The following is a 12,916-nucleotide window of genomic DNA, read 5'->3' on the forward strand; positions in this document are numbered from 1 at the left end:
ATTACGAGTATGGCGGTCCGAAAACCATGGTGTCGGTAGCAACGTACCAACACCCTTTCCAGACCGCCATACTCCGAGAATGTCGGTAGGGGCATGGATACCCCGGCAGGCCTGACCTGCAGGGAAATCAGGCCCCTACTGGCATGTCTCTCACTCAAGCACCGGCACTGTTAGCAACAATGCCGGTGCTTCAGTGTCCCCATTCCCATGGAGTCCTGTAGGATTTACCGTTCCGCTGCCATTTGTAATATCCCGGTGACGCCGGGATATCAGGTGGCGGAATCAGTGTTATGGGGTTGGTGGCAACCCGCCAGTACCACCAGTGGGTTACCGTCAGCCTCTTAGTGAGGCGTGTTATCACTTATGTCAAGACAAAAGAGAAGTGTAGACCCTTAGGCATCTACTTAATCAATGTTCGGCACTGATCAACAATGATCAGTGATTTGAACTAATTGAATTCCTGGGCCATTTTGTGCATAACGGTGATACCTTAGCCACATTGATTTTTTGGGGTAGATGTATGGTAGGTACAACGCTGGCACTTACGATTATCTTAGTGACACTTTGGGAAGTTATACAACCCTCTTACAACTGGGTGTTCCTAGTGTGTAAGGGGATATTTTATACATTGCATTTAATTATGATCTTAAACTTGTACTAAAGACTGAACAATTAATGATATTAATAATATATTAGATGAACTCTTGAACAATGTAACATTGTATATTACTGCTATGTATATTTAATATACTGTATGTGTCTTATTTTAATTGTAATTTTGATAACCAGGTGTGAAGAGTTTATTGACAACAATACGACTATTCTTATGTCATCTCTTCTAGTTTTGCACTGAATATTCACAAACCTGTTGCATGATTCTGCTTGTTGCAGCAACAGTTGGTTTGAAGATTGTGCGGATACAAGTATATTATGTTGGCCCCCTGATGAAGTTCTTGTGATTTTTTGCCAAGGGCACCTGAACGAAACATTTCAGGCTTTTAGGATACTGTATTTAGCACTTGTCACTTTTTCAGAAACTGAATATATTACTGGTGTTTTTTTATTAAAAAAAGTTTTATTGTTTTTATCATATTGTGAAAGTTTAAGAATAAAATGTAATCATTGTTTAACTGATTTTTTTGTTCAGAAAATTTTTTTGAGTAACACATTCAATATTTGTTGACTGAATGGTGTTTTTCGGTCTAATCTAGAAGTGATGATAAAAGGTCATTGGGTTCCTTAGTTGTATTGTTTGCGCTTAAACTTTATTCAGGGACAAACCCTATAGCTGTTAAAACCTGAGTCTTCCCTTGGTTTTGTTGTTGAGTTTATTGATAAAACACACCTAATTAATACAAAGAAAATGTATAATCAAACTCTGGGGTCTGCCGCCTGCAACTCTCCAAATGTTTTAAACTACACCACCCATGGTCCCACACCATTGACTAAGATGTTTAGGGCTGATGGTAGTTGTATTCCAAAATATGTTGAGAGCCCGAGGTTAAAGAAACATGTTCCAGAACCTCCACGATGAAACCACACACAAACTAGGCCTTTATTCCAATTCCATCTGCTCTATATTATCAGAATGTTCCACTCGCTAAACAGATCTCAAAGAATTACCATACCCCTAGCCCTTTCAGGAGTTTGCTAACCTTGTTTTTTCTAGAAAGATTTCTGGACAACTTTCAGACCATGTTCCGCGTAAGGTGTACACCTCTCGGTTACAGATTACTTCTGCATCAGATGAGGTGTGCTAGGTGGTACACATCTCAGTCCAGCAAGGTATAGCCTAACTCGCTTTAAGATTCCAATAATGCTATCCTTCTTAAAAAATCCAAAGCTGGGCCCCGCAGCACCAATGAATCAAAAGCCAACATCAAACTGACATAAAAGGCATCCTCACACAACTACATTCAGTCTTCTGTAGAGGAGCATAACTTAAAATACTGGCTGGATTCAGGCCACAGAGGCAGAATGGATGACTCGTTAATGCACCACTGCACACCCTCAGAATGTCATTGGATAAATACTGTGTAGATGCACTGTTCTTCAGGCCTATCAACCACCACTGATGTCATAAACCACTATATGCTCCAGAATACCAAAACGTGGGATCACAGTAGAGACATCAATTCACCAAAATGTCAGAAGTAAAATTGCATACCTAATGATGTCACTGGAAACAACATTGCATGACATCTGATCTCAATGACAACACAGGAATTCATGTTACATGTCCTTTGGCCATTATCACATGATACAAACTACATATGTAAAAAAGAAATCTGCAATACGCGTACATCAATAAAATAAGAAATATGTATTAAAGCAGACGAAAAACCTCTTTTAGTTAACAGTCATATGGTAACTAGGACCTGTCTTGCTCTGCCATCAGTTCAGTCAAGGTATGCCTAGGGCATACACAACAGACCCATCATAAGTGAGACAGTCTGACTTTATATGCAAGTATAGTCTCACATAGGTAGGCACTGCCATCCTATGCCTGTTATGGTCATACGATGCATGGTACAGCCTCCCATGCCCAGATGCTCCCATGGTATGGAAAGTGCTGCTTCATTTGCCAGGTGCAGCCTCGACTCCTCTTCTAGCCTCTCTTACCTTGCATTGTCCATCGCACTGTCATGCGACAGTCGAGGCTGGAGCGCTCAGGGTTCCCAAGCTGACAGTAGCACCCCAAAGTGAACATAAGGTAAAGAAACTCTATTCTACTGAAAGAAATGCACCCTTGTATAGGGTACTTTATGACTTCCTCCCTTTTCTTAGTCTTTTAATTATAAGTATTATGAGCTCCCAATTTAATGATATTCAATGTATCAAACTTGGATGGATGAAGGGTTTAGAGCCCTTCCTGTGGCTGTAGGTCCCGCACATATCCCTGAGACGGTGGTTAACTCGCTGAGCAATCTCTTATTTATTTATTTATTACATTTGTTATACGCCCACACTCAGAGGTATCACAGCGTAGTTACAGACAACTTGGAAATACAATCTTACAGTTAAAACAGGATACACATTGGTTACACAATATTACAGTAGACAATCAGGTCATGGCCCCTAGAGTAGCTGGGGTGGGGTGTCGAAGGTGATTAGTATTGGTCGAATAGCCAGGTTTTCAGTGATTTTTTTAATAGCAGGTGTGATTCCTAATTTTTGATGATAGTTGGGAGGGAGATCCAGAGTTTGGGTGCTAGAACTTTGAAACTGCTGCCCACCACTCTTACTCTTTTGTATCGGGGGATTTCGAGGAGAGGGTTGTTGCTGGACCTGAGGGGTCTGGAGGAGGATTTTTTCATGATTGTGTTGTTGAGGTATTTGGGGGCTTTGTTAGCGATACATTTGTGTGTAATGCGCCTTTATGGGAAGCCAGTGATTGTCTCTTCTGGTGCTGGAGATGTGTTCATTCTTTTTTATGCCCAATGCTGCACAGGGGGCTTTGTTTTGCATGAGCTGGAATTTGGTCAGATTATTGTTGGAAGTGCCTAACAGAAGTACATTGCAGTAGTCGAGTTTAGAGAGTATAAGAGCTCTCGCTATTGTGACACAATTGTTGGGCGTGAGGAATTTACGGCTTAGAGCAATGAGCTTAGAGGTGTAGGAGGTGGCTGAAGAGAGTGCATTGATTTGTTCAGTCATAGTTAGAGTGGAGTCTAGGTAGACACCGAGGGTTTTGACCTGTTTAAGAGTTGGGATAGAAGTACCGTCTATGCTGAAGGAAGTGTAGGCACGTTGTAGTGAGTTGATTCTGGCAGGTGGTCAGACTATGAGCAGCTCTGTTTTATCGTCGTTGAGGCAGAGACTATTGTTGGCCATCCATTTTTGGATTAGTGCATACATTTGGTTGATGAGAATCGAGTCCTGCTCGTGGTTACCGGTTAAGGGGATGAGGATCTGGGTGTCATCTGCAAAGTTTGTGTAGAGGTCACCCATGGCATCTTCTGTTGATATTAGAAGACCGGTTTTCCTAGAGCACTGTGTTATATGCAGGTGATTTATTTTTGAAGTTTAAGATTTTTTATTTAATATACATTATCATCCCCTCATTAAAAAAAAAAAACTTTTCTTTTCTGAAGCATGCACACATATTACATTTATATTTGAAGGAAATACATGCTGGGGATCTTAAGTTGCTCCATGTCAGGAATGAATAGTTTCTCCAGCTCTGGTTTTCTTTTTTGCATTCTGGTACATCTAGTTTTATTAATGCAGAACTACAGTTCCTAAATTGTAAAGAATAAAGCAGGTCTGGGGTGACTGGTGATTACTATATCAGCACACTCAAAAATTCTAATTCTAAAAACTCCTAAATCCCAGAGGGTGGTACCATGATTAGTGATGCTTTACAATGATCGTATTGTGTCAACGTAATCTAAAATTATCAACACCCCAACATGTTAACAATAATGTAATGCACCAGAGAATCTGCACAATCCTAGGGACCCATTTTGCTTCTTTGTCGGAACGTGTGGTAATATACGTTCCTTAGTAAATCACACTGTTTGAAAAAATTCCAACATATCGTCACTTCCGAGAGCCACACATTCCTACCTGCCACTGACAGTGCCTCGGCGACCGGGGTAGTAGAGGCACTGTCAGGGGTAGCAGCTGGTTAGCAGCTGATACTGTTGGGGACCCTTAATTGACAACCCTGTCCAAACCCTACCAGCTCTAAGAAGGCTCTTGCCAGTGTGGCAGTTGCTCATTTTCACCGAATCTCAATCAACATCCGCTTCCCCCACTTACTTCCCGCCACAGTCGAGGATGGGAGGCTGCATGGAGTCTTGGTGTCTCACTCTTCAACAGAGGCGTTGCTAAGGGGGGGGCTGAGGGGGCTATAGCCCCGGGTCTTTTGGTTGTAGCCCCGGATAGAAGCTCAGAGGCTACAACCAAAAGGCTATAGCTAGCCCCGAATCCCGGCAGTCCCGACATTAGCGTAGCCCCTGATCTTTTCCAGACCTAGCAACACCCCTGCTCTTCAAAAATCCGCCCCACCAAACCAGCAGACACAATGCTCTCTATCTCTCTTCGTCCACATAGAACAACACTCTCATCGCTCACCCCCTTCCGGTTGGACAGACTGGCCTATAATGTCATTCATTGATCAAGAGACTTCCAAATAGCTAAGTGCTCCCAAGAGGCTAATGTGGTTTGGGAAATTTTGACCACATCTTGCGCTGTCTGGCATGTCACTGACTCATCCCCAACCATATGGACCTAGAGGCAGCCCACCTGTTCAGAATTCTTCTGATTTGCAAACAACCTTGTCCTTCCAATTCGACCAGCAGAGCATAGCTCTCCGACTATGCCCCATACAAGCAAAGCCCTCTTGCCTGCCTCTCTAACTCGATCTGGCAAATTGGCACACATAGGAATTGGAGTGGCTCCTCATCCTGGTGCCTTGTTAAGAGTGTGGCGGTACTACCTCTGGTAATACTACTAAATGGGATTGCCATTACCCATTGGGTAAGCATGCAATAATCGGAAGGGTCCACATTATTCAGAGCCATGCAGATACTTCAGTTGTTTTGCCTTTAAAAGTCCCATAGGTGTTTATTGGGGATTACCTACTACCACATGTATTAATTACCACTTGCGGTAATGTCGCATATGATAATGTATTTGTGTGGAAGAATAGTCCTCCACACAAAGCAGATGGATTTTAGTGAGTTCTAGTACACAGTCTTAATTTGGTGGTGCGGTATTAGTGGTAGTCCTCTTTTTGCTGCCACTTATTTACTACACTGTCAGACTCTTAAAAAGGCCCCTGAAGTTCCTATGTGTGGCCTCTTACGCAGGACATGTCTCTCTGTCTGACATGTAACTGACTACCTCAGCCCTACTCGTCACTACTATATCATGTGAATTCTTAAAGTTTCTCCAGAAGCATTTCCTATAGAAACAAAAAGATTTGTACTTTTTTATCCCGACCATTCCTTTTCTCCTATACACAAATACATGCACTGTAGTCTGATAATGTCTCAGGAATGGTGTCAGATAATGTTCAAATCCATTTCCTTTTGCAATCTGCACTCAATGTTTGCATCTCTGAGTTGTACATTGCATTTAAATAAGTAGACAAAGTATTCACCTGGAGTAAAACAGCGAAAGATGACTCTGCCTGAGCTTAATAGCCTTTTTTTCAGCCAGAACTCAGCCGAATACTGACTCGAAGCCTAAGTTCGGTACACCCCTAGTTATCACCACCTGTGATGTATGTATTCCAAGCTTCCCTTTGAGATATGTACACACTGGCTACTGGGCAAGGAGATATCAATTCAGTCAATTCTCATTAGGTAATGTTAAATTTGATTATTTCTGCGGATACCCAAGGAACAAGCAAAGGAATGCAAAAGTCGAACAGCAAGGCATCACGCAATATTTTTTGCTACTGCCATTTTCCATACTTTCCCCATTCACAGCTATTGGTTCAATATTACTAGAGTGCGGAAAAAGAGGACTTGTTGCTTAGTCCCGCATGTGTCTCCAATTACAAGGGTCTCTTCCTGCCAAGTGCACGCTGAGCCCATCAAAGGTTTCCAAAGCTCAAGGGGTGGACGTCTGTTGCTATAGATTCAACATCAACAAATACACCAGGCACGGAATTTCAACGAATAGTTCAGGTTTGATTTCAGCCATATTTAGCACATGTCTGAAGGCAGCAGCTATTGGTGTTTTAGCTCATACATGAGGATTCCAGGTAGGTGGTGAAGTGCCCCCACACTGCATCCCAGACACAAGACCAACGCCTGCCCAACATAATCACTCAAAACTATTCTGGAAACTACCTTGAAGGAGTACACCATTTTGGGAAGCAGAAATCCATTGCGATTGAGGACTTTATAACATTCTGTTTTCGGATTGAAAAATCGATGCAGCAGCATGAAGCAAATAGGTGAACATATTTCTCTGAACCCAGCATAGTCTAGGGACCGGCAACAAAGTCCAACCTTGGGACCGGCAGCAAATGTCAACCTTGTGTACAACTACCCACAACTACAACCCCTTAATCCAGAGGCAATGAGACTATTAAGGACTGCTCTTCATCTTATTCAGAGGGCAACAGGATCTCCCTACAAATATTGCACCACCATCTTGAAGGACCACTTGATCTGGAGGCAATGGGACAATTTACAGTCATGGTGTACATTCTAAAGAGGGAGATGAGCTCTCCTGCCAAGGAATGCACACCAATCACACTTCATCAGGATCTGAAAATAACCCTAGTATTTATAGCAACAGTACATATTCCACGAGGGAAATAGGCAAATAATGTCCCACAATCACATTCCCTATGATACAAAGGATGCAATGCTATTTGCAGCCAATGTGCACATTTCATTGAGGGAAATAGGCGGTCATTATAAGTATATGACCTCAATCTTACAGGTCATGGATCTGAAGGGTATTCAAAGCTGCTGTGTACATTCAACACATCCACAATCAGTTCTCCTTACAGGCATTGCATCACAATCTCACAACCCCTTGATCTGCAAGCGATAAGACTATTTACAGCTAGTGTGTACATTTCACAGAAGGCAATGGGCTCTTCATGCAAGAATTTAACCACACCCTCGCGCACCCCTTGACTTGAAGGCTACGAATAGCCACTGTGTACACAAACCCTTGATCTGAAGGCAATGAGGCTTTTTATAGTTAAAACCAAAGTGTGGTTCAGATCAATTGTGCTCCGTCTGATAATTTGACAGCAAAATAAACGTAGTCACGACCGACTTAAATTTATCAGTAAATAACAAAGTCTCTGTTAATTGTGACATCTTTTAAGTTTGAAGTTTAATTCTTAGCTACAGCCAACATGTGTTTTGACCGAATCCAAGGTCCTCCTCAGGGCAAATTAAATTACAATCTTGAAACCGTAACAACTCCTGTTCCTTCAAACAACACTTTGGTAGGTACTGAAAAATACGATGGCTTGGCTTATGTGGAACGCCGCAGTGCACCCAATCAGTATTTTTGGCATTAAAACACCAAAGGTTTTGGAAGCAAGTTTTGATGTAAAGAGTGAATCACCATTAGAAACCCCAAGATTAGCCCCAATTTCTGTTTTGGTTTGGCTTTTTAATGATACTGTGCATATTCCAGAGGGAAAAACACGCTTCTTATAAGCATTGCCCCAAATGTCACAGCTGCTTGATTTTAACGATATCGATGGCTGCTGTGGCAATTCTACAAATGACAATCTGATCTTCATAGAGTATTGCATCATACTGTCCTAACCCCTTATAAGCCTACTTATAGCTACTGTGTGCCTTCTACATTGGCCAGTAGGCCCTGTATGCAAGTATTGCATCCAAATCTCACAGACCCATGATTTAAGGCTAGTCATCACTTCTGTAGCCACTGTGCATAGGACAATCACCTCTCCTTGCATATTTCGCACCACCATGTTACAACCCCCTTGCAGTGAAGGCAATTAGACTATTAGCAGCTGCTGTGTACACTATAAAGAGGGCAGAACGCTTTCATTACCAGTAGCGTGCTAAAATCATGCTGCGCTATATCTGGAAGCAATAAGACTATTTCTACCCACTACATAGATGCTGCAATTATTCCTCACCCTCACACTCCACTTATCTTATTGTTGGCCTTTCGAGCCTGTTCCTGCTGCCCTTTCTACATGCCTCCTCATCTGGATGCATTCCACCCCCTATCGTTGTAGTAACTGAGGAGTGGAAACTTCCAACGTCGATAAACTGGCCCATAAGGATGCAGGCGTATTGCCAATGGCATGACCACCAGCAAAGCTAGCTTTACTCCACCACTTGTCTTTTCCCTTAAACATTGCTCCTTATAGTGTGCTATCCTGCTCTTTATCCAGCTCGTCATGCCAGATGCCTCCTGCCAGTGATAATAGCTGTTATTATTACCCAATGTAACAATACTTCCTCAGTTGAGTTCCTCCTAAAGCCCACACTCCTGTGGATAGATAACTTTGCTTTGCCTGTTGACATTTTTCTTGGAGCCCATACTCCTGTCGATAGACAACTGTCGAAAGATAACTTTCCTTCCCATATTGGTATTTTCCGCAGAGCTTACAGTCCTGTTGAAAGATAGCTTTGCTTTCCCTGTTGACATTTCTCTTGGAGCCCACACCCCCGTCGATAGATAACTTTGCTTCCCCTGGTGACATTTTTCTTGGAGCCCACACTCCTGTGGTGACATTGTTCTTGGAGCCCACACTCCTGTCGATAGACAACTTTGCTTCCCCTGGTGACATTGTTCTTGGAGCCCACACTCCTGTCGATAGATAACTTTGCTTCCCCTGGTGACGTTGTTCTTAGAGCCCACACTCCTGTCGATAGATAACTTTACTTCCCCTGGTGACATTTTTCTTGGAGCCCAGACTCCTGTCGATAGATAACTTTGCTTCCCCTGGTGACGTTGTTCTTGGAGCCCAGACCCCTGTCGATAGACAACTTTGCTTCCCCTGGTGACGTTGCTCTTGGAGCCCACACTCCTGTCGATAGACAACTTTGCTTCCCCTGGTGACGTTGCTCTTGGAGCCCACACTCCTGTCGATAGATAACTTTGCTTCCCCTGGTGTCGTTGTTCTTGGAGCCCACACTCCTGTCGATAGATAACTTTGCTTCCCTTGGTGACGTTGTTCTTGGAGCCCACACTCCTGTCGATAGATAACTTTGCTTCCCCTGGTGACGTTGTTCTTAGAGCCCACACTCCTGTCGATTGACAACTGTGCTTCGCCGATGACATTTTTCTTGGAGCCCACACTCCTGTCGATAGATAACTTTTCTTCCCCTGGTGAAATTGTTCTTAGAGCCCACACTCCTGTCGATGGATAACTCTGCTTTCCCTGTTCACATTTGTCTTAGAGCCCACACTCCTGTCGAATGATAACTTTGCTTCCCCTGTTGGTATTTTCCTTACAGCTTACACTCCTGTCGAAAGATAACTTTGCTTCCCCTATTGGTATTTTCCTTGGAGCTCACACTCCGGCTCTTATATAACTTTGCTTCTCATATCTCACATCCCTTTCAATCGATACATATCCGTATCCTATTGAGGCTGTATTTCCATAAAGCCGAATGTCAGATGATTGGATAACTTTGCCCCCTTGCCGGTATTGTCCTAGAGCTCACACTCCTATTGATAGGTAGCTATGTATTTGTATTTATTAAGTTTACATAGCGCTTTACGCCAAAGCGCTTCACATTACAACAACAAGAATACATTAGAATAAAATAGAAGCACAACATTACAAAACATGAGACAAACCATCAAAAACAGTATGTAGAACAATTTACCTAGGTCAATAAAGAGAAATAGAGCAGAGTAAGAATAAGAGGGAAGTAGTGAGGGAAGTCAGGGCGGGGGAAGAAGATGAGAATTCAAGGGGGAGGGGAGGGAGCATAAGAGAGATTGGTATTTTCCTATGGGCCACTCTCGTGTGGATGGAAATCGTTGCTTCCACAGAGGGTTTCCGAGGCAAATCCTAACATGTTTTTTTTTTGGCAATGTGTTCCACATTGATTAAATCCAATGACTCGTGCATTGAATACTACACGTCAGAGGTGACTGCCAGCGTCCACGTTGTAATGGCTGCTCTTTGTGCACCATGATTATCCTCCATGTTTACTTGGTGGAACTTAAACGCTATCGCACAAAGGAATATAATCACAAGCATCAGACAAGCCACATTTATACTCAAATAAAAACGGTGCGTTTCTTGCATAAAGGTTCCAGGCGCTTTGTCTTCACTTACCATTCCATGGTTCAGCCACGTGGGAATAAAATTATCCAGCAGCTTCGGGAACACCATCTCTCTGTCATAGAGGTAGAGGGCCCAGAACATGGTCACAACAAACTGCAAAAACAAGAAGAAAAGCCTGTCAGAAACCCAAGGAACACCACAGCACATTCTCCAGTTCCCTGGAAATGACATGGAGGGCACCTGCTATGTCTGCACTTAAGTCCAAACACGTCACCTCCAAGTAGTTGTCAACATTTGCACTTCGGGGTGGAAAAGAGAGGTGTAAGGTTGAGGCAAACTCACTTTTACGCTTTCCTTTTTTCACTCCACAGTACACATTGAGTAAAAACCACCTGCAGGCAGCGTTCACAATGGATTTCTACGGAATCTGCCTGCTTTTTCCTGGTCTACAAAACAGACATAGGGCCTCGTTACACGGTAGGGGGTAAACCGTGGTGCTATTAGCACCATGGTTGCCGCCGGTACCATACCGGTACCACCATGGAGGAAAGGGGAATTACCACCCATTCCAGTAGAAAAGTCTAGTTTCTGAATTAGAGTTTCTGATGTGCTTTGATGCACTTGCACAGCAAAAAGTATCAGTAAACAAAGCTTCCAAACAGTTTCCAGGAAAAGAGAAAACTCGCTTGTTTACAACAAAACATTAGAAACCATTGGAAGAGGGGAGAGGAGCGAGGCCATTGGGGTCAGATAGAGGCAGAAGAAAGGGGACTTTTTATTTTTGGTTAAGCTGAAGGAACAGTGTTTGAGATCTATTATCTTTGGCACCATCCAATGAAATTGCGCAAGATATTCAAGAAAAATATATACCCCAGAACTGATTTTTTGGGAACGTTTGCCAAGTATCACTTTAAACTTCATCCCTGTAGACATAAATGCTTAAAACTAACAGAAATGCACATGATGCGTGTTTGAAACATTTGCGGGAGATTTTTAAGCATGTCTGGCGGCATAACGCAGGGAGGGCCCTAAAAAACGTTCATATTTTAATGTTGTCTCCTGTGGAGGGAACCACATTAAATATATAAATAAATATGCAGAAGCCCACTCTGACTACTGTTGGAAGGTTTTTGTGACGTTCACTATGGGGCGGGCAAAGATATAGGGCCTCATTACAAGTATGGTGGTGCGATATCAACAGCGGTAGCACAGCAGTGATTCCATTACCGCAGAATTACTGCACCGCTGTGCTATAGGTTCGGTGGCTTTCAATTGTACAATGAAGGAGCACTGCTCGATTCCCCAAGACACCTCACAGCCATGATTACTTTATGTTTGGTTGATGAGACAAAACGCTTAGGAATGCCTGAATTCTTTCTAACCCTTCCAAGTGTTGCATTTCTTTTTGTGCCCCCCTTCATTGCCTGCTCTTTCTACTCTAGCCTCCCAGCTTGCCTTATCATTCAGTGTGTCTCCTTTTATTGTTGAATGCTGATATCACATGCTTTGTACTTTCCTATTGTCTTGCTCCTCTGTATTCTCATCTTTCCCTCTCATCCCTGACACCCACACATTCAGCGATCTCTGTTTTTACATTCTCTTCTTGGTTCCTCCTCCCCCACTTGCTTTCCATATCTGTCCCTCAACTTCTACTGCATTCACATTGTCCCCCTTCCACCCCGTCACTCTCTCATCACATACCACCCCCTTCTTTCTCCTTCTTCCCATAAGTGTATTGACATTGTCTGATTTTCCAAGGTTGCTGCTCACTAGAAATTGCAAGTATTACAATGTTTAATTGTTTGTACCAATTGTATCACGCCTCTGACGACTTCCCACATAAATGTTCTCTCCTATTTGTACAGGGCTCCACCGCACTGTGTGGCCTCGTGACCTGGTCCGTGCTTTATAAAATCATATAATAAATAAATGCCGATGGGTTTTTGAGAGTGGATGAGTGGTCAGAGTGAGTGGTTGGCCTGCCTATATTTATTTATTTATTTATTTATTTATTTTAATTCTTTATAATACGCCAGATCGCCTGAAGGCCTCAAGGCACACAAAAAAGGACAGACAGCAGAAAGGACAGAGAATGGAGCAGATTCAAGAACAAAGTCAAAACAGGACCTAAGGAGCCCCGAAGAAGAAGGTTTTTAGCTTATTTTTGAAATCTACAAGAGATGTGATGATTTTGAGATCCAAGGGAAT

General features: G+C 42.9%; 1 protein-coding gene across 1 annotated transcript in view; it reads right to left on the reverse strand.

The window, feature by feature from the left end:
- AIG1 (androgen induced 1) overlaps positions 1–12,916 on the reverse strand; it is a 1,736,205-nt gene that overhangs the window by 948,339 nt on the left and 774,950 nt on the right. Inside the window, exon 3 of the mRNA XM_069606803.1 lies at positions 10,760–10,861. Within this exon, the coding sequence (XP_069462904.1) occupies positions 10,760–10,861 (102 nt within the window). The remainder of the gene's footprint in view (positions 1–10,759; positions 10,862–12,916) is intronic.

The sequence above is a fragment of the Ambystoma mexicanum genome, chromosome 4p (assembly GCF_040938575.1).
Source record: "Ambystoma mexicanum isolate Mex_15411 chromosome 4p, UKY_AmexF1_1, whole genome shotgun sequence".
Classification (NCBI taxonomy): Eukaryota; Metazoa; Chordata; class Amphibia; order Caudata; family Ambystomatidae; genus Ambystoma; species Ambystoma mexicanum.